This window comes from Pogona vitticeps, chromosome 5 (genome assembly GCF_051106095.1).
Source record: "Pogona vitticeps strain Pit_001003342236 chromosome 5, PviZW2.1, whole genome shotgun sequence".
In the NCBI taxonomy this organism is placed as follows: domain Eukaryota; kingdom Metazoa; phylum Chordata; class Lepidosauria; order Squamata; family Agamidae; genus Pogona; species Pogona vitticeps.
In genome coordinates, this window is record NC_135787.1 from 184,920,001 (window position 1) to 184,947,629 (window position 27,629).

The window sequence follows — 27,629 nt, forward strand, 5'->3', positions numbered from 1 at the left end:
AAGCCGGCTTCAGTGCTTTTGAAGTCTTTTCCGATGTCCCTTTTTGCTCATTTTTAAGTGTCTTACAATGTTTGGAACAGGTTTTAAATGCTTGCAGTCGTTAGCCCACCTCCTGAACCCTATGCAAACTTAATTTGGTGTTGTTCTGAGTCGTCCTTAATTTTTGGTGATTTTTTGAATTTTCTCTCATTGGAATGCATTGGACGGAAAGTTCAATACATTCCAATGAGAGAAAATTCAAAAAATCACCAAAAATTAAGGACGACTCAGAACAACACCAAATTAAGTTTGCATAGGGTTCAGGAGGTGGGCTAACGACTGCAAGCATTTAAAACCTGTTCCAAACATTGTAAGACCCTTAAAAATGAACGAAAACAGAAGAGCTTCAAAAGCACTGAAGCCGGCTTCAGTGCTTTTGAAGTCTTTTCCGATGTCCCTTTTCGCTCATTTTTAAGTGTCTTACAATGTTTGGAACAGGTTTTAAATGCTTGCAATTGTTAACCCACCTCCTGAACCCTATGCAAACCTAATTTGGTGTTGTTCTGAGTCGTCCTTAATTTTTGGTGATTTTTTGTTTTCCCTATTTAAATGAATTGAACTGTCCATTCAATTGATTTAAATGGGGAAAATAAAAAAATCATCAAAAATTAATGAAGACTCAGAACAAAACCAAATTAATTTTGCACATGTTTCACAAGGTGCACTATGGAATCCAAGCATTTAAAACAGGTTTCAAACATTTTAAGACACTTTTAAATGAGCAAAAAGGGACATCGTTAAGTGAAATTCCCCCATAGAGAACATCGTTAAACGATGGGGGAAATTCCTCAAAAAAACCCATCGCTGTGTGAATTCATCGTTGTATGAAGCAATCGTTGTGCGAGGCACCACTGTAATATGTTCTATTTCTTTCCTGACAGGTTTCCAGAACTTTAGAAGAATTCGATGTTGAGGAACAGGCAAGCACTGTCTTAGAAAAACGCTACCCTAACATTAAGGTCATACAGTCTGCTGTAAAACAACTGAAAAGTGAAGAACATGTAAGAGGACACTTCATTCTTTTCTGCTCATGTGGAATATACAGTGACTTTCCTTTTTAGGAAAAAGGAAGAGAAAAGAGAGCAAGAGAAAGCTCCGTACGAGACATCATCCAATGCTGTTGATCTTTTAAATCAAAACACATGGGTTACTTATAGATACCAGGACTGCAGTCCTAAATCACTGGTTCTTAACCTTGGGTTACTCAGGAGTTTTGGACTGCAACTCCCAGAAGCCTTCACCACCAACTGTGCTGGCTGGGGTTTCTGGGAGTTGCAGTTCAAAAACATCCGAGTAACAAAAGTTAAGAACCACTGTCCTAAATGAAGTTACCTTCATTCTTTCCTTCATTCATTCCTTCATTCCTTCATTCATTCCTTCCTTCCTTCCTTCATTCATTCATTCATTCATTCATTCCCCCACCTTTCTCCTTAAGAAGGATCCAAGGCAGATTACATCATTAAGACACATGTTTAAAGCTAAAAGTATACAGATCCTAAAAAAGGATCACACAAATACCACACTAAAAGGTGGTAAACAAAAGCAACACCAAAAATCCTTTCAAAGTGGGAAGGCACAACCACCCATTTGAAAACCCTATTCAGGCAGCCAGTCACTGAGGGAAGGCTTGTCTGAAGAAAAAGGTATTTTCCTGCTTGCGGAAAGACAGCCAAGATGGGGCCAGTCTGGCCTCCAATGGGATGGAGTTCCACAGTCTGGGTGCAGCCACAGAGAAGGCCTTCTCCTGTATCCCCACCAAACACACCTGTGAAGGTGGTGGGAGCAAGACAAAGGCCTCTGTATGTCACACCAAGCTGGGGGTTGGCAACCTGAGAGATGCACATGTCCACCCCCTGCAGGGCAACATCTAATCCTACTACCACACCGGGTGTTTTTGTTTTGTTTTGTTTTTTACAAATTGGTTTTTAATGGGAAAAGCTCCCCTTGTGCTCACTAGCTAAATCTTCTCACTTCCCTGTGAGGCTAAGGTTGGGGGAGATAAAGGTTTAAGAGATGCTATATTCAGATGAGGTTTTGATTATGTCTAAAAAATCTTAATTAAGAATAGCTAGCTCTTCTCCTTGATCTTTAAACTAAAGTGACACTTGAATTAGAAGGAAAATTCATTTTATTGTAATATTTGAGCACCCAGAAGTCCAGTGCAACCCAATAGTTTTCTTAAAGTTTTCTCCAAGTCCCAGACTGCACCAAGAGGAAATGATTGTAACAATTCATGCATCACATTAAAGCATTTCTCATATAAACAGATAGCCTGGTCCTTCTTATAGTGATTGCTCCTGCAGTAGCATAGATGGACACCTGAGCTAGAAACCAGAAAACATGGGGACACCTTCACGAAAGTTAGGCGTTTAACAATGGCTAGACTGGTTGTGAATTTCTAGAGAGAAATGATACAAAGTGGCCTTTGCTTATCTGATGTCATTGAGATGTTTTGCATTTCACCTTCCATGGGTTCCACCCAGTGTGGCTAATGGTTAAGAATGTAGGGAGGTGTAGCCCCCAATATCTAGAAAACAAAAGCTTGGAGAAGACTACTGTGAGGTACAGTAGGACCCCATATGCACTGCAGACTGGTTCCAAATCCCACTGCGGATACTGAAAACTGTGGATAATAGCAATCACTATAGCATGATGAAATAATTTTTTCACATGTGTTACCAGAACTGGCCACTATAGGGGGCCAGAGACCATGTTATGTATTCTTCACTGATAAGTATTCTTGACATGGTCTCTGCCTCCCTCTAGTAATACATATGAAAATAGTGTTTGTTTGTTTTTCCAGATTTTTTCCTTTTAATGTGTTGAATATTTTGGGACTGTGAATAAGTGAAACCATGGATACTGATCCCATAGATACAGTGGTCCCACTGTACCTTAGATGGGAAGCAACAGTTGAACCTTTGTGGAGCACACTGAAAATGTATGTCCAGCGTGCTTCAGTCAATATATGCTTCCCTGTTGTTATGTGCCATTTTCATTTTAAATCTCCTTACAGAAAATAATCACTGAAGCTGGCAAGGAGTACATCTATGAAAAGCTTTGTCTGTGTGCTGGAGCAAAGCCAAAACTGATAACAGAAGGAAACCCATTTGTGCTGGGAATTCGAGATACAGACAGCGCTGCGGTAAAACTGTGTGCCTACATGCTTCCCAGTGTCTGTTAACATCTGTTTCCTAGTTGAGAACACGATCAAGTGTGGTTGTGAACCACGGAGAGCATGATTTTGGATCTGCTGTGTATAGCTTTGGTTTCTGGAGAGCTATTAGAAATGGTGTAGAGAATGGCAGCAAAAACCTTGAAGGAACCGGAACACCCATTTCCTCTGACAATAAGTTGAACTGGTTTGGGGCAGGTACAGTGGTGCCTCACAAGACGATGTTACTTTGTTCCGTGAAAATCGCTGTTTTGTGAAAATATCATCTTGCGAAATGCGGTTCCCCATTGGAATGCATTGAAATCCATTTAATGTGTTCCAGTGGGGAAAATAGTCATTGTCTTGCAAAAATTGCCCATAGAGAAACCGTTTTGCGAAGCGTGGACCAGCTGTCAAAATTGCTGTCTTGCGAAAATCGGTCCCTAAATTTTTTTGCAAGTCGCAGACCTAACTGTCAAAATCGTCTTGCGAAAAACGGTCCCATCTTGCGAAGCATGGACTGAAACATCGTCCAGCAGAAATCGGCCATAGGGAAAACTGTTTTGCAAAGCGCTATAGCAATTGCAAAAACTCATCGTCTTGCGAATAAACCATTTTGCAAGGTAATCGTCTAGCGAGGCACCACTGTATTGTGAGAGGAGAAAAATATGACTGGGGGAGCAGGGTAGAATTTTGTAAAATTATGATTGTAGTGAGGAAAGACGCTCCTGTCTATTCCCGATATTCACATTTATTTGAAGTGACAGGTGTCTCGTAACAGACTAAAGAAAGTATTCCTTCACAAAATGCAGGATCTAGGGAATTTGTTACTGCAAGATTAGGTCGATGACCATCTAGTTATATCCCTTGGAAACAGCATTAAACATCTTAGGAAATTAGGCCTGTGAATTTCTCTGAACTAGCACAAATAGATAATGACTTCTTTGAAAAGTAAAACCAAAGTACAATCCCATAATCATAATACGAAGTGTGAGCTGGGATCATACCCTCGGAGGTCTGCAAGAAAGAGAAAGGGTTTTTTTACCAGCCTGCTGGTGTGTATCTAGACATTGAGTTCCACAGCCATGTTTATAAAGGTTGCAAGGTTGTGGATAAAATGTAAGACATGGACAGAAAGATGGCTTGAGAAAGTGGTGTTTTTGTATATTGTTAAAAGTCCAAGCGGCTACGATGATCCTTCTTTTTCTGTCAAACACAGGAATTTCAGAAATGTTTGGCAAAAGCTAAAAGAATAACCATAATCGGAAATGGCGGCATTGCACTGGAATTGGTGTAAGTAAAGTTTTCCTTGTTTACAAGCAGTAAAAACCAGCAAAGGAGAAAAGGTGGGACTGATTGTAAACCAGTTGGAGGGTTAAGGGCAAACCATTTCCCTTAGCTGATTTGTGCATTGTATCTTCAGAGCCTGAGAATGGAGATGGAGCAAGTCACTTTTCAAAACCGTTTTTCAGGTATGAAGTCGCAGGCTGTGAAGTAATTTGGGCCATCAAAGACAGGGCAATTGGGAATACTTTTTTCGATGCAGGAGCGGCTGAATTCCTGATTCCCAAGCTGAGTGCTGGGAAACCAGAGCACCCTATTGTTTGTAAAAGAATGAAATATACAACAGCAGGTAAGATTTCTTGCATATTTATTTATTTATTTATTTTATTTTATTTTATTTATTTTATTTTATTTTATTTATATCCCGCCTATCTAGTCAACTCAGGACCACTCTAGGCGGCTAACAAACAGAGAATAATAAATAATAAATAATATTTTATAGTGTTTTAATTGGTTCTTGTGTGTAAATTGGAATCTAATCTGGTAAGTCTTAAAAAAACAATTGCAGCAGTCTTGTCATTACACTTAACAATATTTTTTGTGAACTGTTACGTGGTGGCGCTGCGGGCTAAACCGCAGAAGCCTGTGCTGCAGGGTCAGAAGACCAAGCAGTCGTAAGATCGAATCCACACGACGGAGTGAGCTCCCGTCGCTTGTCCCAGCTCCCGCCAACCTAGCGGTTCGAAAGCATGCAAAATGCAAGTAGATAAATAGGGACCACCTCGGTGGGAAGGTAACAGCATTCTGTGTCTAAGTCGCACTGGCCATGTGACCACAGAAGATTGTCTTCGGACAAACGCTGGTTCTATGGCTTGGAAATGGGGATGAGCACCGCCCCCTAGAGTCGAACACGACTGGACAAAAAAAAAGTTGATACACCATTGTGGCCATCTCTGTAAAGTGGGGAATGTTGATTCAGGAATAGAGGGAGGTCAAAATCCTGCTCTTACCCCCCCCCCCCAATAGCATTGTATTATTATGAGCCTCCCTGGGTGTTAAGATCATCAGGAGAGACCTTTCTCTCAGGCCCACCACCTTCACAGGTGCATTTGGTGGGGACACAGGAGAGGGCCTTCTCTGTTGCTACTCCTAGACTTTGGAACTCCCTCCCACAGAAGGCCAGGCTGTCCTTCCGCAAGCAGGCAAAAATCTTTCTCTTCAGACCAGCTTTCCCTTAATGACTAGCTGTCTGAGAGGGTTTTTTTAAAAAAAAAAATAAAGAGTGTTGGACCTTGTTGCTTTGAATGTGTTTTTGGTATTGATGTTGTTTGTCGTTTTTAGTATTGCATTTATTTCAGTCTTTTAAAAATATTTGGATACTTACTGTTTTTAGCTTTTAAATACTGACTCTTCATGATGTAAGTCACCTTTTTAATGAGAAAGGCAGGGTAAAACGTGTTAAATAAGCAGTTCAAACATCATCTATGCTTATAATGTGGAATATTGCCCTACTAGGAAGGCCTGTTATTTAAAAAAGTAGTAAGAAGAGCATCCTAAACTGCCTTTCAAATGTTAAACTTATCACTAAAATAACATTTTTAGTACATGGCATTAATGAATGCAAAAGCAGAATAATTGTAAACAATCTTACACACACACAGGACATGGTATGGCTACCTTTGGGCCTTCATATATAGTATTTGCCTATTACCTTTTGTCTGCCACATTCAGTGTGGCCAATATTAAGAGATTACTTTGATTTACAGTGTTACTATGAATAAACTGGGGATAATTTCTGGAGAGCCAAAGGTTTCCCACTTTGGTGTGTTGCCTCTCAAGCAACTTTGTGATGCTTCTGGTGGACTATGCCTATTAAAAGATACGCTTAAATTTCATTTGAGAGGAAAATAAGTTCTGAAGCTCCATGTGTGGTTTTTATTGATGGAAGTCATGTGTCTTTCCAGAAGGTCCACCTGCTTAGATGTGGGATCAGTCAGAAAGCATCTTAACCATCCAGCAACCATTATTATTATTATTAGTTTATTTATATGCCACATTTCTCCCTACAAGGGACCCAAAGCAGCTCACAACATTAAAATTCACACTGTTAAAAACACAATAAGTTAACTATTAAAAGACAAATTCAACAATATATGATTTAAAATAAAATGAAAAGATTAAAACATGGAAACATGGAAAAGATTAAAATTATCTACTAAAATGGTAATCATACATAAGGTATCCAATCATATCCATGTGTTTTGTACCTGTGAAGCCCTTACTGTTACATCAAACTAACTCTGTAGGCTTTGACCAGCTGTGAGATACTGGATTGTTCTGTTGCTAGACAATTATTGATGCTGGCCTTTTCTGTTCTCTCAAACTTTTGAAACTTTATCCTTCTGCTTCCCCAGAAAGTGAGACGGAAGAAAGAGACACAGCAGGGGCTGGGAAAATAGGCAGTGCGTTAGGCCCCGACTGGCACGAAGGCTTGCATCTTAAAGGAGCAAAAGAGATGGTATTTATTATTTTTACTTCCAAGTATTTCCAGACAATTCCTCTTGCTCGATAAGTATGTGAGACACTGTCCAAGTTTAAAGCACAAATTATATAAAGAAGCCATGCAAATTAGGGGTGAATAGTAACAAGAGAGTGGAATTCACTGCTATAAGCTCAGTAGAATAGTGTTCTTCTCTGGAGCGTCTCATGATTAACACCCTTCAGGGTGTGCCAATAAATCAGTCCCTGAACCAGTGGCAAAGCAGTGGAATTTGATTTTCTGTAAATATTCAGTATTTAGTATTTTTTGCACATTTGTACTGCATTTCTGAGATTTTTTTGTTATATAATAGTCTGTTGACTGTAAATACAGTGGTGCCTCGCATAGCGAGGTTAATCCGTTCCGGATTAACCTTCGCTATGCTGAAGCATTGTTGAACGGGGCAGGGAATTCCATTGGAACGCATTAAACATGGTTTAATGCGTTCCAAATGGGCCGAATACTCACCGTTCAGCTATGCTTCTTAATGGCCGGCAGCCATTTTCGCGCCCTCCCCTCGCTTAACGAGGGCGCGAAAACGCTGCGCGCGGCCATTTTGAGCCATTTCCAGGCTTCCGGCGGCCATTTTGGCCGCTGAACAGCTGATCATCGGGCTTCGTTTTGCGAAGATCGGTAAGCGAAACGCTTACCAATCTTCGCAAAGCGAATTTTGCCCTATCTAAAAAACGTTGAGCGATCGCATTAGCGATCCCAAAAAAGGGATCGCTATGCTATTTCGTCGTTGTACAGTGCGCTCGTTAAGCGAGGCACCACTGTAAAGATGAGGACTGTGCACTTCTCAGTTGTCTAAAGGACAATAAAGAAGAAACTAGCCTAAGCTCCCTCAGAAGGAAGTTTGACAGCCAGGGTGCTGCTGTCGAGAAGGCCCCGTCCCAGAGACTCCCCTTTCTTGGAAGTAGAATGTATAATGCTGTGAAACGATGAGCATAGGATGGTTGATCGAAAGTTCCCTTCTCGTATTTAGACAATGCAGTTAACATTTGCATGAAGAGAGAGCTGAGTTGCCTGTGCTAAGCCCCTTCTAACTCTTACGCCCCCTCCCAAGCATCATGGCACATGTCTAAATACAGAAGTCTTGTTCTGCAGGCATGAGATCCTTCTCTCCTCATTTAGAGCGCTGCTCATGCAGGTGTCTAAGTCACAGGAGGCGGCTCTGAATGTCAAACAGGTTCCCGTCTTCAGACATTCCCCTTCAGCGGAAGACCTAGGGCAGGCCAATTTGTTTCCATTGTCACCTCTGGTGATGCTCATCCTTACAAGATGTAACATCCAAATAAGGCTAGAATCTCATGTGTAGGGATGAAGCGATGGCACTATAACTGAAATGGTAAAGTCATGGTTTATTTCTGCTGACACTTGCCATTGTGTGTCACAGTCATGCACCTGGGTGTGCAACTGAGGTGTGTACCAGCTCCCTGTCAATTAGTTGCATTTAGCTGCAGCAATTATGCAAACCTTACATGAAGATGAATAGGATTCTGGCCTTTGCATTTCTTCTAAACCTGCCATGCACTGATTTTAAGCTTGCCTGATCTCTTCTTACCAGATCTCAGTCTGCATGTTGGCTGCCTATTCTAAACCAATTTAGTTTACAGCTATGTTCCTGTTAAACAGGATCTACTGTATTTTTCCATGTATAAGACTATACTTTTGTCTAAAGTCTTTAGACTAAAAATTGAGGGTTGTCTTACACATGGAGGTAAGATGAGGAGAGAACAAAAACAAGTGGAGGGGAAAGCAGGGATCAAACTGATCTTGCAGCGCTTTGATCCCTTTCCCCCTTCACTTGCTAAGGCCCATTTAGATTTCATGGGGACGTCTTATACACGGAAAAATACAGTATGTTCCTGTTAAACAGGATGTCAGGGTTCCAAGAAGATCATGTGATCTTTGGTAAGATGGTTTCATACTGGACGAATGACAGATAGGCTGTCTGATGCACACGTAGGACACATCCTGTGCAAGCTTTGTGTTGAATTTCTATTTTACTTAGAAATCTAGAGATACACAAGTCCCAATTCATGTGATCTGTATGCTATAATTCTGGCACAGACAGACATCTTTTTAATTAGGCAAGGCAGATATATGCTCTGCATGGGCCTCAAAAAAAGCTCCTTGATGTCACAAAGAACCTTTTAAAAGCGTGTTGCTTGCAGTTGCAGTGTTTTATAAGCACATCTGTCAATGTTTGTTAGCTCTCCCATAAAGTTCACATTGAAACCTTATGCGAAGTAAAGAAGATATACCTCCGGGAAGAATTCCAACAGTCACAGAAGGTATCTTTGGCTTTCCCCAGAGCTGAAGAGGACAAGAATTCAGAAACAGATATAGGTAAATAATAGAGAGCTTGGTTTTGACAATGCTTTTGTGGTACAGAAGACATTATGATGTGACATACACATGAGGCTTCAGTGGGATTGGAAGCCTCTCTTTGACTTTAGCAGGCATTGGAATTCCCAGGGCCTGAAGTTAGTGAGAGAATTTCCTTCTGCCAGTTCTCTCTCTCAGCAGATGGGGAGGTTTGTTGCTCAGGCAGAACATAAAAAAAGAGGAAACTACCGAGTAAAATTTGGCTTGGATCACAGGCTGAGAACAGCAAATGTTACCTAATTTCTGTTCTGTGAAACTCATGCACTAAAATGTGGCAGTCAGTAACATAACTAGGTTGTTGCAAAATATACATGCAGCTTTACTAATATATAAAGGACTACTGAAGAGTATTGATTAACGCTAATATTATGATGCATGGGAGCTTTTCCCTCTGAAGGGTAGGAGTGTGATGATGAAGACAGAGAAATTGGTTGCATGTGGCTGATCTGACTGTCGGTCTCATGTTCTGAAGTTGGTTGTACTTTCCCAAAGCTGTGGTGGAAAGCCATATTAAGATGGGGGCTGTATTCATATCTGGGGTAATGTATAATTGTGCTACTGTCGGAGAACTACAGCGATGCAGTGGACAGTGACAGACTAGGACTCAGGGGACCTGGGTTCAATCCCTGCTCAACCATGGACAGTCATTCTGGGTGGCGCAAGTTAAAAACCACTTTTTGAATATCTTTCGTATAGTTAAGACCCAATTGGAATCACCATAAACTGGATGCAACTTGAAGGCACATGATGCACACACTGTCTCATTCAGAAGGTAGTTAATAAATAAGTCTGATACTGACTTAATCCAGGAAGAAATAAGTGTTATAGTAAAAGATGAAAGGGACATGGTGGCACTGCGGGTTAAACCGCAGAAGCCTCTGTGCTGCAAGGTCAGAAGACCAGCAGTTGTAAGATAGAATCCACATGACGGAGTGAGCTCCCGTCTCTTGTCCCAGCTCCTGCCAACCTAGCAGTTCAAAAGCATGCAAATGCAAGTAGATAAATACTGTAGGTAGGGACCACCTCGGTGGGAAGGTAACAGCATTCCGTGTCTAGTCGCGCTGGCCACATAACCACGGAAACTGTCTGCGGACAAACGCTGGCCCTACGGCTTGGAGACGGGGATGAGCACCATACCCTAGAGTCGGACACAACTGGACAATTTGTCAAGGGGAACCTTTACCTTTTAAAAGATGAAAATACCACCAGAGCATTCGCGGATATGGGAAACAGTGGAAGAAAGCTGGATAATATAAATGTTGAATATTTTCTCAATTTTTAAGGGCTTGTTCAGGAACTGTCTCGTTCCTTGTTCTGTCTTTGATCTGAAAAATGAACCATCAGGCTTAGCACAGCCCCCTAAGATGACTCACTCACTCTTGGTAACATCTTCTAGTTAGAGTTCCAATGACCACGTGACACCTAGGCCAGCCTCCTATTCGGTAGTTACATACATGGAGTTCTTGCTGTGGAAGCTGCCGTGGAGGTCTAATAAGGTGCGAGCTCCACAACCAGACATTCAACCTTTTGGTCTGCCTTTCCCCAAGATCAGCTTCCTGTGTCACTTGTACCTCCCTGGCATTGATCCTGCAGATGGCCCACCCCGAGGGAGGCTAGTAAATCCTCAACTAGGTGCCTGGCCTTCTCTGTGGTGGCCATCTCTCCATAGAACCTTCTGTCTGTGGAGGTGCGCCAGGCCCCTTCCCTCCCAATAATCAGGAAGTACATTGCTTTCGGGGAAACATTTCAAAGTACCAACCAACCAACCACACCTCCTCAACTCCCCATGGCACCTTATGTAGTTGGAGGCACATAATTACTGAACAGGATTACCAGACATAAAGTCTGCTTATTTTGTGCCCGCTTTATGTCTGTTTTAAAGACATCCTAGTCTGTGTTTAATGATATGCTTGAACTTCTCTTCTTCCAGAGCTTTGGCCTGTGTATGTGGAATTAACCAACGGGAAGATATACGGCTGTGACTTCATTGTTAGTGCAACTGGAGTTGTCCCAAATGTCCACCCGTTCCTTGATGGTAATAATGTAAGGATTAACATGTAAATAATGGGCAGTGTTTTTCAGAATATAGCTTGACCTTTTTCTCCCACCTCCTTTGCTCATACATGGTTTTGAAAGATTCTGTCAAAAATAATACACTATATGTCATGTCTTGGAAATAGATTGCATTGAAGTGGATACCTCTAAAACTAGGATCAGTAATACAGAAGTTTGTTTATGATGCTTCACAACATGTGGCTTAGAACATTTCTTTCAGAAACACCTTTGTAATCTGGTTTATCATCTTCTGCTTTATTTCCCTTAATAACCTCCACTTTCCGGTACCTGATCTGTCTACCAGGCCCAGTATTTTGGGAAGACAGAAGAAATCTTTCAGGTCAAGAATACCTGGCAGATCTTGATTTGTGCTTGCAGTTCAAAGGGAATAAACAAAGTGTGCTTGTCTGTAGACAATGTTCAGTGCATCTGCAGTCTTAACAAGTGGTGGTGCATGTTGTTTCTTAGTCTAAATTTTGACACTGTCATCTGAATAGTGGAAGGTTGTAATGTGTGAAAGAGTGCTTAGCTGGAGAGAACAACTGCGAAATGACTGTATCTATCTGTTCAGGCCTCAGTCAACTGGAATATTGGTAGCTAGATTCAGAGCAGCTGCACTTATGTGTGGTTTCTTGGTGATGTGCCTCTTTTTTAAAAACAGATATTTTATTTGATATACCAGAAAAAATTATGTTTCTGATTTTTTTTTCTCTTTTGATGGTAGAAATCTCATTTTTCTATTAAATGTTAAGTTTGCTCTAGGTGAAGATGGAGGTGTCAAAGTGGACATATCCATGCATTCTTCACTCCCTGATATCTATGCAGCAGGAGACATCTGCAGTGCATCATGGGCGCCCAGTCCGTTTTGGCAACAGGTAAGAAAAATAATGATTGTGCGCCTTGCCCAGATTTGAGACAATTCCCAAAGGCCACATAGTTCTGATGATTAGCCTACAATAGACTCCAGTTGTAGTTCAGTTAATTCATAATGAAGATATCCTGTATTAGGACTCGGGAGATCCGAGTTCAAATCCACACAGACATATGAAAATCATGCACTGACTTTAGTCTAATCCCTCTGGCTTACTTTGACTTACAGTGTTACTATGAATAAACTGGGGAGGACTTTCATATTGAGCACATTAGAGGAGATGCAGGATACATCTCTTAATAACAAGAAGCTACTTGGATGAGTAGCAAAACATTTCAGCTAGTTGGCATAATGCAACTTCCAAATATTCAGTACACTGGTTTCTCCCTCTCTCTCTCTCACACACACACACACACGGGATGTGGTTTGGCCACTTTTGGGCCTTCATATATAGTATTTGGCCTATTATCTTTTGTCTGCCATATTCAGTATGGCCAATATTAAGAGATTATGGGAGATGTAGTCCCAAATTTCTGGAAGGCCAAAGGTTTCCCACTTTGGTGTGTTGCCTCTCAAGTAACTTTGTGATGCTTCTGGTGGACTTAACCCATTAAAAGATACTTTTAAATTTTGAGAGGAAAAGAAGTTGTGAAGCCCCATGTGTGGTTTGTATTGACAGAAGTCGTGTGCCTTTCCAGAAGGTCCACCTGCTTAGATGTGGGATCAGTCAGAAAGCATCTTAGCCATCCAGCAACCATCCTTATTATCATTAGTTTATTTATATGCCATATTTCTCCCTACAAGGGACCCAAAGCAGCTCACAATATTAAAATTCACACAGTTAAAAACACAAGTTAAATAAATGTGAGGACTTTGCCACCACTTCAGAAATGCAAGTCTCCAGGTAGTCTGTAATCTGGTGAAATAACGGATCTGCTTTTTAATATACTTTCCCAACCTGCTGAATCCTGGAGATGGGACTGACTGTATGAATAGCATCCTACATCTTGATGTATTGTCTTTTTCCCCGCCTCAACACCTCACCTCCCCACAGATGAGACTCTGGACCCAGGCTAGGCAGATGGGATGGTATGCTGCAAAATGTATGGCTGCTGAGATTTTAGGCAATCCTATAGACATGGACTTCTGCTTTGAACTTTTTGCTCATGTAACAAAATTCTTCAATTACAAGGTAATGACCTCAGTTTAAACAATGGCAATGGGAGTAATTGGGATGAGTAATTTACAAGCAAATGTGTTTTAATTCTGTAGGTTATATAGAAGACCTGTTGGATTTGCAGCTTATAGCTGTTCATCAATAAACCATATTATAGGGTCTAGCTTGTGCTGTTCGTTGTGTGGCACAAAATATTTAAGTTAAATATTGGAACTGAAGATTACTCCCGAGTCTGTTTTGTACCGATAGAAGGCCCTACATAATAAATCATTAGTCTGAAGCCACTTCAGGCCCATAATTATGCCTGTAAAGAGAAAGAACTCTATTTTTCCACTATACTTTTGTCTAAAATCTTTAGACTAAAAATTGAGGATTGTCTTATACACGGAAGTAAGCTGAGGAGAGAAAACAAGCAGGGATCAAAGCAATCCTGCAGCGCTTTTATCCCTTTCCCCCTATACTTGTTAAGCCCCACTTATTTTTCTTAATTTTGATTAGAAAAGCGGGGGGGGGGGGCGTCTTATACACAGAAAAATATGGTAATGTGTTTGCACTGGTATAAGCATTAGCAGTAACAATGTTTAAGTTATTTTCATGTAGTTTGCACAACATACTGTAGTCACTCACTGATCCAAAATTGCCTTGAGTAAAATGGTAGCTTTTTTCATTACCCATGTTTCTGAATTATCATACAGATTATAACTATTTAGGGTGCAACTGGACAGATTTTGAGAAATGTAACACTCCCTTCCCGCTCCCCTGCAGAGAAGGGAGATGAAATTTTCCATTTGTTTTAAATTGTTGCTAACACCTCAGCAATTCTTCAGAAAGCCTTTTCAGTGCATCACTGAGCTAGCAACAATTTAAAAGAAATTGAAACCTTCATCTTCCTTCCCCTTCATAGGGGAGCAGGAAGGAATCTTTCCATGATTTAATTGTTAAGCGGCTTAAGAACAGCATGGATCAGGAGACAGGAGGAAGGCTGGTAAAAATTGTGATAAACAGGGCCACTTGAGGTGTGATGTTGTTGATCCTTGCACGTGGCTGCAAGGATCACTCCAAATGACATTCTGCACCTCTCAAAAACCTTGTTTAGCACAATCTAGACCAATCACGGCTGGGATCATTAGGCTGTCTGACACGCTTATTTTTGTTTTTGCAGTATGCTTAGAGGAGCAATTAATTTCTCCCCTCTATTACTGTTTTCTCCACATAAATAGCATTCCTTATAAAGAGAAGGCTCCTGCTGGCATACGTCAGCTGGCACTCCAGAAAACTGGGGTTCTCTTCCTTACCAAGAGAGCATCCACATTAGCAGGAAGTTTCCACAGCAGGCATATTGCTCTCTGCAGGAAGAAAGTGGGAGTGGGGCAGGGATAATTGCTCATAAGTGTGCTGTTATGAACCAAGTATTTAATGACCAAGTAGGGTTATGGACTAATCTTCAGTAGAAGTAGGAGAACACAGTAAAATGCCATGTGTCTGGCCACTGTCTTTTGATGCCTTCGAGTGACTAGAAATGTATCATTCAATTCCTTGTGATAACACATCTCAAAGTACTTTGGAGCTGGGATCTCATTGCATCACTCGGTGGCATCTTTATTAGAAGATACAGTGGCAGAATCTTGCCCTTAAGAAGGAGCCAAATGGGGGTACCTGAATAGAAACACAAGATCCCATTCTTCACATTTTGGTAACGTTTTTAAATTAAGAGAATTCACTGCACTTTGTGACTTCCTTATTCCTTTAGGTGGTGCTGCTAGGAAAGTACAACGCCCAGGGACTGGCTTCAGACCATGAACTAATGCTGAGGGTTACCAAAGGACAAGAGTACATCAAAGTGGTGATGCAGAATGGCCGCATGCTGGGAGCCGTGTTGATTGGAGAGACGGACTTGGAAGAAACCTTTGAAAACTTGATTCTGAATCAAATGGATCTTTCACGCTATGGGGAAAATCTCCTGGATCCAAATATTGACATTGAGGATTATTTTGACTGAATGTCTGAAAAGAACAGACTTCATATTTGATTAAAATAAGCTTTTTTTAGAATAAAAATAAAGGGACTATATTTGATTCAGTGTGGATTCCAAACTGCACAATAAATAAATCCATCATATTTAAAATATTTGTATTCTTCTCATCAGTGAAAGCAACTCATCAGTTATGCCAGAAGAAAAATCACTGGCCATGAGCTGAAGGAAACTAGTCCAAAAATGTCTGGAAGGCACCACATTTGGGGTGGGGAGGGGGTTGCTGGACTAGGCAATGGCATTGTGGTGTGTTTCAAAGGAGTCTGTAGCTCGGAGGCTTTGAGCAATCCATAGGGTGATCAAGTGTGCCATAGTATGTTTGAAGAGCCTTCGATAAGAACTAGTTGCTGTTTAAAGCCATAGATTAGTGGGTGCAATCTTTGTGCTTGCTTCGATTTTACTAAACAGTGCTGCTGTGCTTTTGCCCTGCAAGAAAAATTGTTACTCCTTTTCAAATGCTTCAGAGAGTCCTCTTTGGGCCGGCCTTTGCATGGCTGGTGTCAAGTCCCACTTCTACACTGAATCCGACAATATAACAATAATCTTAGAACTGCAAAGCTGGAAGGGACCCTGTGGATCATTGAGTGGGGAACTGAACTCCCAAACTCTTGATCTGCAGCACAATACCTAAACCACTTAGCTATCCAGTAGCGCAAAATGATAACTGCCTGCTGTAAATCAGACACCAACACATTTTAAAAAAGCAAGATTTTATGGAACAAAGATATACTTGCCATGTACTAAGATTCAAGCCACATTTAAACTAGACTTTTAATCCAATTCATAGCAACCAAGCTCACCTACCTTTCCATTATGACAAAATGCCAAACACAGTCATTTCAAAACACTGTCCACATCACTGAAACATGCAGGCATGTTTTAACTCCTGAAACTGTGTTTCAGCTTCTTAATCTTCTATGATCACTGGTTCATCCTCTTCTTCATTTGTCTCAGTTCTAGCTCTTTTGATTTTGATGTGGTTGTCTGAGAGAGACCTCTTCCTCTCCCCTTCCTGGTTTTTATGTTTATCTTTCCTTTTCTTTCCTCCCAAGTTCCCTGGACTCGATGCTGGAGGTGATCTGATCTGCCAATCAAACAGTTTCTGTTAATATTCTCCAGCCCAAACTAAGTATCACCTGAAATACAGTACATGAGCAGTGCTGATCTGAATCTCTTTTCTAGTCACATGACATTGTGACATTCACAGTCTCGCCACCGTCCCATGTCTGTAAAGAGCAGGAGATGCTACTCCTTCAGACAGAACATACACATTGGGGATGCTTACACATTTCAAATATGTATTTTATATGGTCCCTCTATTAGGCCACTTTAAAGGCTGCAAGATCCACTAAGAAGAGATCACAACCTATTTATAAATTCATTTAATCAATTCAGAGTCTGAAAACTCTGATATCTGCCACTTCAACTAAGCTACACTCGGCTGTTCACAGAAGTGATCGACTTTCATCAACGGTGCAAAAGAACCAAGATGGCCCTTGAGTCCATAGTCAAGCAAAGATGTGAGAGAGCGCTGTTCACATTATTGTTTGGAAGTAAAATTCCTGCTATGACAGAATGTATGTTTTATCTTTTTAGACAAAATCCTCTTGCATAAAGTTATGCCAGTGCAAACTGATGACATCGTCAGTTGCAGCTTTTATCAGTCATTGGGTTTCCTATCCCACCCACCCCCAGCACCAGGTTCTAAGGCTCCTTTGTGACCCAGGGAAACCTTGGGGGCAGTGGAGGATGCTGTAAAGCCCCCCAAATGCTGCTAACAGTTCCAATCCCAGCAACAGAACCATCGGCATCTGATGACATCATCAGGTTGCATGGTCATAATTTTATGCAAGAGGATTTTGGCCTTTGCAATACCCCAGGGATTCAACATTATAATCAGTACTAATACACAAAATTGCTGATTAGAGAATTATTACTTTGATATTCCTGAAAAGATAGCTGAGCTAAGAATAAGTATGAATCTAATTTGTCTCTATAGGGTGTATGCATGAGAAGCAAACCTTGTAAGATAGGCAAGTTAGACCTAACTCTGTACAAATAAAAGAGTTGATTTCATTACATAAGAATTCAAAGGAAGAAAAGTACCCACCAAACTTAATGTTATTTGATAACAATGACAAAATCTCATACAGAAAAAAAATCACATATAAAAAAAACTTACTTTAGCAAAACTGTTTCTGCATGTTAAGACTTGCATAGTGATCATATGACCCTCATTTTTTAGAAGATCAGCCCGCGGCCCAAGCTTTATGTAGGAGATTGTAGTAAATGCTGTAAAGCTGAAGTCTTCCCTGCAAAAAAAAAGAAAGAAAGCCTGTTTGTACGAAAGGGAGATTGAGGAAAAGAAGGGAAGCAGAATGGGAACACAAAGAAATCTCTATAGACCTTTAATGGTGGCAACAGAAGGCAAAACCAAGACCCTTCCCTTTCGGTATTTACTGCTGAACCAAGTAATACATACAGTGGTGCCTCGCTTAACGATTGCCCCGCATTACGGCGAAATCGCTGGACGACTATCGCTGTAAAACGATGGTCTAAATAGGGCTTTTTCGCTTTGCGATGATCGGTTCCCTGCTTTGGGAACCGATTCTTCGCAAAACAATGTTTTTTTTAACAGCTGATCGGCAGTTTCAAAATGGCCACCGGGTGCTTAAAATGGCTCCCCGCTATGTTTAGGGACGGATTCCTCACTATACAGGCAGCGAAAATGGCCGCCATATGAAGGATCTTTGCTGGAGGGTGAGTTTTTACCCCACTGGCACGCATTGAATGGGTTTCAATGCGTTTCAATGGGGTTTTTTATTTCGTTTTACGATGTTTTCGCATAACGACGATTTTCCTGGAACGGATTATCGTTGTTAAGCGAGGCACCACTGTAAAGGCATTTCCTTGGTGAATGTAGAGAGGATTAATACTGTGCTGATTCTCAAGGATTACACAAGACAACAGATGAGTACCCTGGGTGAGTAAAGGTAAAGGGGCTGGGGACACCTGTCGCTCAGTTACCTGTGCTATGGTCACACTTGACAGATCAAGAACTGAAAAGCTACTCTACTCACATTCACTTGATTTATCGTAATTTTCCCAACTACATGAAGTATTCTACTGGCCTCCATGTGAACAGCAGCAGGACGTCTCTTGAGACCTTGCTGTGCAATATACCAAGAGGAGGAACTGGGGGTGAGTAGTTGTGGAGGTGAACGAAGCTGTGTCCGTATTAGCAGGCCTTCCCATCAGATAATCCCTGATGCCCCTTAACACCTTTTTTCCTCTCTTATTGTTCCTCCCACCTTGTGTAATGTCTTACCACTTAATAATTGTTTCTTATATTAATTTGATTGTATTATTTATGTTGTTAGCCACCTAGAGTGGTCCTGACCCGACCAGATAGGTGGAATATAAATAAAATAAATAAATAAATAAATAAATAAATAAATAAATAAATAAATAAATAAATAAATAAATAAATAAATAAATAAATAAATAAATAAATAAATAAATAAATAAATAAATAAGCAATGACAGCCTTCTCCCCACATGCAGCCCCCCCAAGGCCATGTAGATAATGCTTGAACAGGGCCGAAAGAGCCCCTGGTTCTGTACTTACTTCAAGTACTGTTGTAGTATTAAGTGAGCCACAATCCTCTCCAACATCTCACGAGCAAGCTTGGGAATGACAATCTCTATTCCCATTTTTGATAAACCTTTTCCTAGCCAGGCATCAATCAGTTTTAGAGGAGTGAATTTCTCCTTCTTCTGATCTCCATGCTTTAAAATCTTGATGAGATCCCTACAGTGGCCGGTCACGTCCATCTTCTCACACGCTGATCATCATTTGGGGATGGCAGAGAGATGGAAGAACAAAAGACACCAGATATTACTTGCTACCAGTATGAGATGAGAGGGATAAAGAGAGTCACCAAAGCCACCCTCCATCCTGGGGTCTTCCACTTACTAGCTCCTGTAATAGACAGCTTGACCTGCGTATGCTACAAGCAGAGCATCAAACTAAAGGAATACTACAAGCAGAAAATCAAACTGAAAGAAGCGGATCACACCAGGAGGCCTGCACAGCAGAGAGGTCTCCTCTGGTATGAACAGAAGTAACAACAGCTTAACAAGTTGTGGAATTACTAGCATATCTATAAGACAATTTTTTCCAGACTCCGAAGCAGAGATGGGCATTTCTTTCCCCTGCCTCCCCGGCCAATGCCCCACTCATCAACCGGAGTGTGCCCCTCTCTCCTTCCTCTCTTCGGCTGTTCAGCCAGTCCCCGGCAGGAGCAAGGGCTTGCCTGTGCTGCCTCCTTGTCTGAGTGGGTGATCAGCCAAGAGCAGGGAAGCCCATGTTCCTGCTGGGACTGGCTGAACAGCCGAAGAGGAGGAGGACAGAAGCACACACCGGTTGGTAAGCGGGGGAATCCAGCCAGGGAGGCGGGCAAAGGAAGCATGCGGCACCTGTGCCGCTGCGCTTACAAACCAGCACAAACCTCCAATCCGATCTCTACTCCAAAGGCAGCAATCAGTTCCATTAAGGAACATTTCTGGATCTTGAAGCTCATCCCACCATATTGTTCACACCACCAAACTGCACACCCAAATGCAACAGGGAAACCTGGCACATAGGATGCACTCCTCTGTTCCCACACCTTGAATATCATCCTACCCTGATGATATCCAGGTGATAGCATTAAACATCACTCCAGAATTTGCCCTTAGCACTTTGGATACAAAAGCAAAATATGTTGCTTATATACCGCTCACAGTGCTTAAAGCGCTCTGTGGGCAGTTTACAAAATAATTATGCAGGCTAGACATTGCACACGCCGCACCCCACCCAGAGAGCGGAGTGCTTATTTACCAACCTCAGAAGGATGGAAAGCCGAGTCAAGCTCGAATTAATACCTGAACCTTTTGGGATTGAACTCAAGTTGTGAGCAGAGTCTTGACTGCACTACTGCAGCTTAATCACTGTGCTACAAGCACTGTGCTCAATGCTCCCAACTCCCAACTTCTGCCTCCACAGCCAGACACCTAAACCACTAAGCACTACAGTTGCCACTTTACAGTCTTCTTCCAAACCATTCCTTACTACATGCCTCTACTTTATAAAATGCATTAATTTGGGAGGAAACTGGTCGGCACACATATCAAACAAGAGATGAAATTGTGTGGGAGGAGGAACTGTACCAGCTGATCACCAGTGGGCGCAGCAGGCCACCCATACGGGACAGTCCTGGAGCAAACGAGATAGTCAATCAGAGAAACGAGGAAGAATGCACCTGCTGCTCCCTCTCATCAATCTGGGCAGCTGCGCAAGCAGCTGATGGTTAGCACAGCACAGCTGGCACACAGACCACATCTGCAATCTTCTCTACCACTCTACTCTAAAGGCAGTTTACATGGTCAAAAGCTACCCTGGGACAGAGACAGCTCGATTTGCTTCAGACCTTCTGGCAGAACCCGGAAGCTCTCGGTCCAGTTGGCTGTGTTTTCACTTACTCTCCTCTCGACAGCAATTGTCACACATCTTGTTACAGTTGGCAGAATCCCAAGCCTCGTCAAAATGATGTGCTATCAGGACGCGCCGACACCTGCAGACACAAAATGCTTAAGTCATGGAGGAAACACATGTATGTTTATACAGACACACCCAGGCTAAAAGCTTGTACGCACTGGAGAAGAATGGACCCAGAACAAGGTAAAAGTTCAAAGAACACGATTAGAGTTGCTGGACTAAGCAAAGGTATTCCTATCCCACAATAGCGAGCTGGATGTCTAATAAGGCCAAATGTAGAAGGACTATATCATTTCTGTCCCCAAGCAGCTGCCATACTGCCTACAGTTAGTGATGAGCCATCAAGTTGGAACTGATTTAGAGTGACCTAAATAAAGCTTTCAAGATGACTGAGATATTTAAGGGGTGGCTTTACCAGTTCCACTCCCTCTGTGAGTTTCCACAAATCTCTAGAGCAGTCTTGTCCAACCCGCGGCCCAAGGGCCGCATGCGGCCCAGGTCGGCTCGTAATGTGGCCCAGTGCAATTTTTCTATTTTTAATGAAATTCCAAAGTTTCTAGTTACACTGCCGGCGCTTGCGGCTAGAATGCGGCCAGGGCATGTCACAATGGTAGGGGGGTGAGAGAGGGAAGAAAGGAAGGAGTGGGAGGGGAAGGGACAGGGGCACTGCGTGACTGCATTGCGCCGTCCCTGTCAATAGGTGGACCCCCTCCCGGCCCCATAAAGCCACTGGAGTCGAAGCTGGTAGCCTCTGCTGTCTGAGATCGCAGCTGCTGGTAAGCGCGCTTGAAGCGGGGCTGCGGAGGACAGCTAGGGCTGCCCCCCCATGCAGCCCAAACCAAATTTTCATCTTCTAATGTGGCCCAGGGAAGGTGAAAGGTTGGACACCCCTGCTCTAGAGCCTTAATCCGCCACCCCACATTGGGTACCCCGCACTGCCTAGAGGATGTACCATATGGTACTCACCCTCCATAACCCATGAGCTATATTTAGTAACTGAATGGATGAAAGACAAGATTGTCTTCCATAGCTATGCAAACAGCATAACCTTTGAAAGCAAGTTGTCCCACTTTAAGAATTCACTATAGACATTATCAGTTGCATGCCAAGTCACATGACTCTGCATGCAACAGATAATATCTACAGTGATTTCTTACCTTAAGGCAATTTGTCACTTGTGTTGTGCCAGTGTAACTCTGCAAGAGGATTTTGGCCAATGAATTGTATCCAGAGCAAAGTCACATAGAAATTAAATTCATTTATTTCAACAGGCTTTTACATATACCTAGGTTTTCCCGGAATACCCTAACCTTCAGCAATTCAACGTGTGTACCTGAATTCCATGGATCGGTCATGGGCTGATAGATTTGAAAGAACAAGATCCCAGTTCTCTACATACATACCCCTATATAGGATTATGCTGATCAACTGACTTTCTACAACCTTGCAGAAGTGACAAACTTGTTTAACTAGGAAAAGAGTAGGGTTTTTTTTTTCAAATTACACACTAATCTGGCGTAGATGTAACCCTGGCTCTCTGCCAGGAATGGGTTTGCAAATCAGGGAGAGCATCATGAACACAAAGTACTTCCTTTCCCACCCCTTACTTTTTTATCCTTAATAACTGTGCGCTGTCAAGTCAATTGACTTATGGTGACCCTTTCCAGGCTTTTCTAGGTAGAGTTTTACTGGCACTGTGCAGCTTGCTCAAGGCTACACAGGCTGGTTCTACTTGCAGGAGGCACAGTGAGGAACTGAACGTCCAACCTCTGGCTCCCCAGCCAAATACCTAAACCAACAGCTCTTTGTTATCCTTAGTAAAAGGTAAAAGTAAAGGTAAAGGTTCCCCTTGACAATTTTTGTCCAGTCGTGTTCGACTCTAGGGGGCGGTGCTCATCCCCGTTTCCAAGCCATAGAGCCAGCGTTTTGTCCGAAGACAATCTTCCACGGTCACATGGCCAGGGCGACTTAGACACGGAACGCTGTTACCTTCCCACCGAGGTGGTCCCTATTTATCTACTTGCATTTGCATGCTTTCGAACCGCTAAGTTGGCGGGAGCTGGGACAAGCGACGGGAGCTCACTCCATTGCATGGATTCAATCTTACGACTGCTGGTCTTCTAACCCTGCAGCACAGGCTTCTGTGGTTTAGCCCACAGCACCACCACGACCCTTGTTATCCTTACCCAGGTTTAATTTACTGTTGTTACTAAATGCCACCAGGTCATTTTGTCTTATGGTGAAAGCTATTAGTGACTTTCAAAAGGTCCTGTCATTAAAGGACCTTTATAGGTCTTACTAGTTGCGCTGGCCACATGACCATGGAAACTGTTTACAGACAAACGCTGGCTCTACGGCTTGGAAACAGGGATGAGCACCACCCCCTAGAGTCAGACACAACTAGACTAAATGTCAAGGGGAACCTTTACCTTTATAGGTCTTGCAAATGAAATTTCCGGTCTCTTTTATTGGAGGAAAAAAACTGCCTCATGTAACATTATCTACAGTTTCCCACTGTTCCTAGCATTAACTTTTGCAATGAGATGTGTTGTGTCTAAACTACAATGGCCTCCATCTAGTCATTTTAACTTGATCTGATGTGCTGTCCTTCAGAGTTTCGTGTAACACAAATATTCACAAAAAATCTTCCCTTTGGCATTTGACGTAATGCTCTACTTGCTAGCCTCATCATTACAATAAGTTCAATAAACGCAGTAACAGTTCAACACACTAACACAGAGGATAACTTGCCTGCTCATATTGTGGCAGTAAGAAACCATGTTGTAGAGTTTCTGTTGCCCTACATTTTCCATCACCACCATTGTGCTGATCCTGAATATGTCCCCAAAACCATAATATAAGATGCAGTCGGCTTTCTGGTCATCCCGACCTAGAATGATATTTTTACATATCAGATGTTTTTTTATTTCTGCCACTCTTAGGAAACCAAGGAACATTTACCCCAGAATCTAGCCTCGTCTTATACCTGCACGTCCGCTCTCCTGGTAATAATTCTCCATGGATTTGCTCATTGAATGATGGATCACGAATCTCACATCAGGTTTATCAATTCCCATGCCAAAAGCAACAGTGGCCACTACAACCTAGAAGAAATGGAGATCAACAAAGATAACAACCAAGAAACCTGAACAAGCATCAAGAAACCGGCACGGAGTATCACACAGTCATAGAATCATTGAGTTGGAAGGGGCCAATAAGGCCAGAGTCCACCTCACTGCTCAGTGCAGAAATCCAAATTCAAGCAGATTTGACAGATAATTGTTCAATTTCCTCTTGAATGCTCCCTGAACAGGAGTGTTCACCACCTCCCAAGGTAGTTGGTTCCATTGTTGTACTGCTCTAACAGTTAAGACGTACAATTACAGAATTCACCTGGATTTCGTTGGCAGACCAGCGCTTGTGAACCTTGCTCTTATCTTTTGGTTCCATGTTCGCATGGTAAGTTCCTGCTTTAATCCCCAGTTTTTGTAAATTCATGGTGACTTGTTCTGCATCCTTCTGGGAAAAGCAGTAGATAATTCCTGTACCAACAAAATGATTACAGACTGATGAAATGAAAGAACAGGTTTGCTAAGCCATATAACATACAACTGTATTTAAGCAGGTCTTGGCAAGACTCTGGGGTAGTCTCCTACAGGTACTACCATGCTTTTACAAGTCAGCACTTATTTTCTTTTTTATTCACCTGAAAGGCCTTTGTATCTTCCACTGATGAGTTTAACAATGTCCTCAATGAAATTCTGAGCAGTTGATGGCTTTTGTCGGACCTAAAACATATTTTAAAAAGTTATTTAAAATGTTGTGCCCACATGCTGATCTTTTTCAGAAATCTACCTTTTTAACTTGAGTTTTTTTAACAGAACATATCCTTCTGTATATACCCACCAAAACTTGCAAAATTGCTTTTTTGAACTACAGCTTACAAAATGTTTCCGCTAACACAGTCAATAACTTTTCCAAATTCCAGCTGTAATCACAACTTGTTTTATTTTTAGGCTGCCTTTCTTCCAGTGAGGAGACACAAGGCGGCTCACAATGATTAAACAAGTTAGACTAAAAACAGAAAAAATTACGAAGTTTATAAAACAGATAATAGTAATTAAAAAGATCATCTAAATATTTACAACTTTAAAAACAGAATTAAAAGAAACGTTTTTCAGCATCCAAAGGGAACTAATTGCTATATAAATTGGTATTCTCAAAAAATAAAATCAAGAGGTTGTTCCTAAGATGAAATATAAGTAGAAAGAGCTTACTCATAAGAACTGTTGTGACCACCTTAACCTAATGCTCGGTATACATCTAATAAAAATAGCATACAAAGGGATATATTTTGTAGCTGATGCCCAGATTTGAAATGCCATACTCTTAAGATACAGAATCTAGGAATTCTCCCGAAGAAATACATGAGCAAGGATCCAACAGTTTAATTTGCCAGAATCTGCTGCTTCCACAAATATCAATCATCCCTTTCTGTTCTTGGAGCTGCCCAGGTACAGTACCAAAAAAACTTCTAGAAGGACGGAAAACACATTGGAGGAGTGTTTTGATGCCACAGATCAGTGGCTTATAACTTTGGGTTCCCAGACATTCTTGGACTGCAACTCCCAGAAGCCTTCACCACTAGCACTGGTGGCAAGGGAGTTGTAGTCCAAGAATGTATGGGAAACTAAGGTTGAGAAGCACTGCCATAAATGCTGCTGCAGGGGATGGAACAGAGTGGTGTAGGTGATCATGGAACAAAGAAAGGCTAATAATATGGGTGATCACAGAACAATATGAAAGCAATTGCAAAGAAGTAGACAAGCAGATATCCGATCCAGCAGAGCCCCCAGGCAACGCCTTGAGAACCCTTTTTATTAATACAGCAAGAGTTACATGTATGTTGTGAGAATTCGGATAGGACACTAGTTACTTAATCACCAATAGGATTGGCTGGAGAAAGTCTTTGAACTTCTGCTCTAACTCTAAGCAGAAAGGCAGAATGAGAAGTCACCTGACCGCTGGGAGCTGCTGCTTCTCTGCCAGGAGTGTTTGCTCTCACTGTAACAGATAACAACTAACAGCCTTGAGCAGGCACTTCCCACACACTGGTACTGGACATACACTGTGATTGTGTTGGGCCAACCCAATTTAAATCCCATATATTGTTAGCTTGTTAGTACATTAGCCTGGACATTCTGCTTTTCAACTATTCTTGACACAGACTGACTTCTGGAAGAAAACGCAGACTTAACGGGGATACCTCATAAAACAAGTTGGGTCGATTAAACGAGGCTGTGAAAGTGATGCAGTTCAAAACACAAAGAATTTTCTGAGCATCACGCAGAACGTGGCTGGTGGCAGTAGCTGTCAAACCGATCAATGGTGCATTGGGAAATTGTCGTTTTAAGATGCCAAGCAACTTGTAATCTAGATGACAGGGAACGATAAAAGCAGAAGCATTGCACATAAATGCAAACCTGTAATGTAACATGATCGCCCCTATATATCCGGTGTGTGTATGTGGCAAAATATTTCAGAACTGCCTAACAAACCAAATCTCAGTAGGGCAAAAATAAATGGCTTTCAACACGAGGCCCCAGGGAACTTCCTGAATACAATTGATTTGCTCACCCCTGTGATCTGTGAACAGTATCCGTGGAGTGTTTGGTCTGACTGAAGTTTCACTCCCAATTCACAGAAGCCAAAATCATTTGGCACCCAGAGGGATTTTCAGAATGACCAAGTTCATGTGGAAAGGATGTTTTGACAGTGAAAAGGTTGAAGACTGCTCAACGAAACCGTAAGGAGCCTCGTGGCACAGTGGTTAAACTGCTGTGTTGCAGCCAAAACTCTGCTCACAACCTGGGTTTAAATCCCAGCCCTCTCTACAATGCTGGGGACTGCATTTTTTTTAAAAAAAGGTCCTGGACTACACATTTACTGTCAGGAAAGGAGAAACAACTGCAATGAGAACAGTGAAAACTCCGCCTTCTTGAGAGACATACCGGGCCTGAAGTCATGCCCCCACTGGCTGCAGCAGTGAACCTCATCCACCGCAATGCGTGTAAGCCTTCCTCCTTGATAAGCTTTTTCCAGTTTGGACATAAACATTTTGCTCTTTGCGATCTTCTCTGGGGTCACATAGATGAGTTTTAGCTGTGAACTGCGAGACAGCATTTCTGTATGGACCCATTTCACGTGTTCCTATTTGGGAAGGAGACAAAATGTGACATGTGCCATATACTAAAGGCATAAAAAGTGGTAACACATAATCACAACAAAATTGAGAAGGAAAATTATGATACTGCTTCTCAAATTAAACAACTCATGGGGTACTCAATACTCTGCTAGCTGATGGTCAAATGCAGAATCATGTCTCAGCAAAGAACCTCTACATGAAGCAAGAAAGTAGCCCCCCCCCCCCCCGCCGCTTATTTTCAGGGTCAGTATCCGCTGATTCATTTATCTGCACTCTGAAATTATTAAAAATATTAAAAGAAATATCCTAGATATATATATATTTCTAATAATAAAGTTACCAG

At 41.9% G+C, this 27,629-nt stretch overlaps 2 protein-coding genes across 2 annotated transcripts in view; one reads left to right on the forward strand and one right to left on the reverse strand.

Moving 5' to 3' along the window:
* The window catches only part of PYROXD1 (pyridine nucleotide-disulphide oxidoreductase domain 1), an 18,205-nt gene extending 2,570 nt beyond the window's left edge, over positions 1–15,635 (forward strand). Inside the window, exons 3-12 of the mRNA XM_072999731.2 lie at positions 921–1,040; positions 3,056–3,184; positions 4,413–4,486; positions 4,666–4,826; positions 6,892–6,995; positions 9,233–9,368; positions 11,338–11,450; positions 12,215–12,337; positions 13,388–13,525; positions 15,261–15,635. Of these exons, the coding sequence (XP_072855832.2) occupies positions 921–1,040; positions 3,056–3,184; positions 4,413–4,486; positions 4,666–4,826; positions 6,892–6,995; positions 9,233–9,368; positions 11,338–11,450; positions 12,215–12,337; positions 13,388–13,525; positions 15,261–15,509 (1,347 nt within the window). The 3' untranslated portion in view covers positions 15,510–15,635. The remainder of the gene's footprint in view (positions 1–920; positions 1,041–3,055; positions 3,185–4,412; positions 4,487–4,665; positions 4,827–6,891; positions 6,996–9,232; positions 9,369–11,337; positions 11,451–12,214; positions 12,338–13,387; positions 13,526–15,260) is intronic.
* Positions 15,636–16,235: 600 nt separating this feature from the next.
* The window catches only part of RECQL (RecQ like helicase), a 28,779-nt gene continuing 17,385 nt past the window's right edge, over positions 16,236–27,629 (reverse strand). Inside the window, exons 6-15 of the mRNA XM_072999730.2 lie at positions 27,093–27,291; positions 26,348–26,514; positions 24,788–24,869; positions 24,475–24,623; positions 24,068–24,185; positions 23,833–23,971; positions 21,066–21,157; positions 19,171–19,387; positions 17,725–17,854; positions 16,236–16,626 (exon numbers count right to left, since the gene is read on the reverse strand). Of these exons, the coding sequence (XP_072855831.2) occupies positions 16,450–16,626; positions 17,725–17,854; positions 19,171–19,387; positions 21,066–21,157; positions 23,833–23,971; positions 24,068–24,185; positions 24,475–24,623; positions 24,788–24,869; positions 26,348–26,514; positions 27,093–27,291 (1,470 nt within the window). The 3' untranslated portion in view covers positions 16,236–16,449. The remainder of the gene's footprint in view (positions 16,627–17,724; positions 17,855–19,170; positions 19,388–21,065; positions 21,158–23,832; positions 23,972–24,067; positions 24,186–24,474; positions 24,624–24,787; positions 24,870–26,347; positions 26,515–27,092; positions 27,292–27,629) is intronic.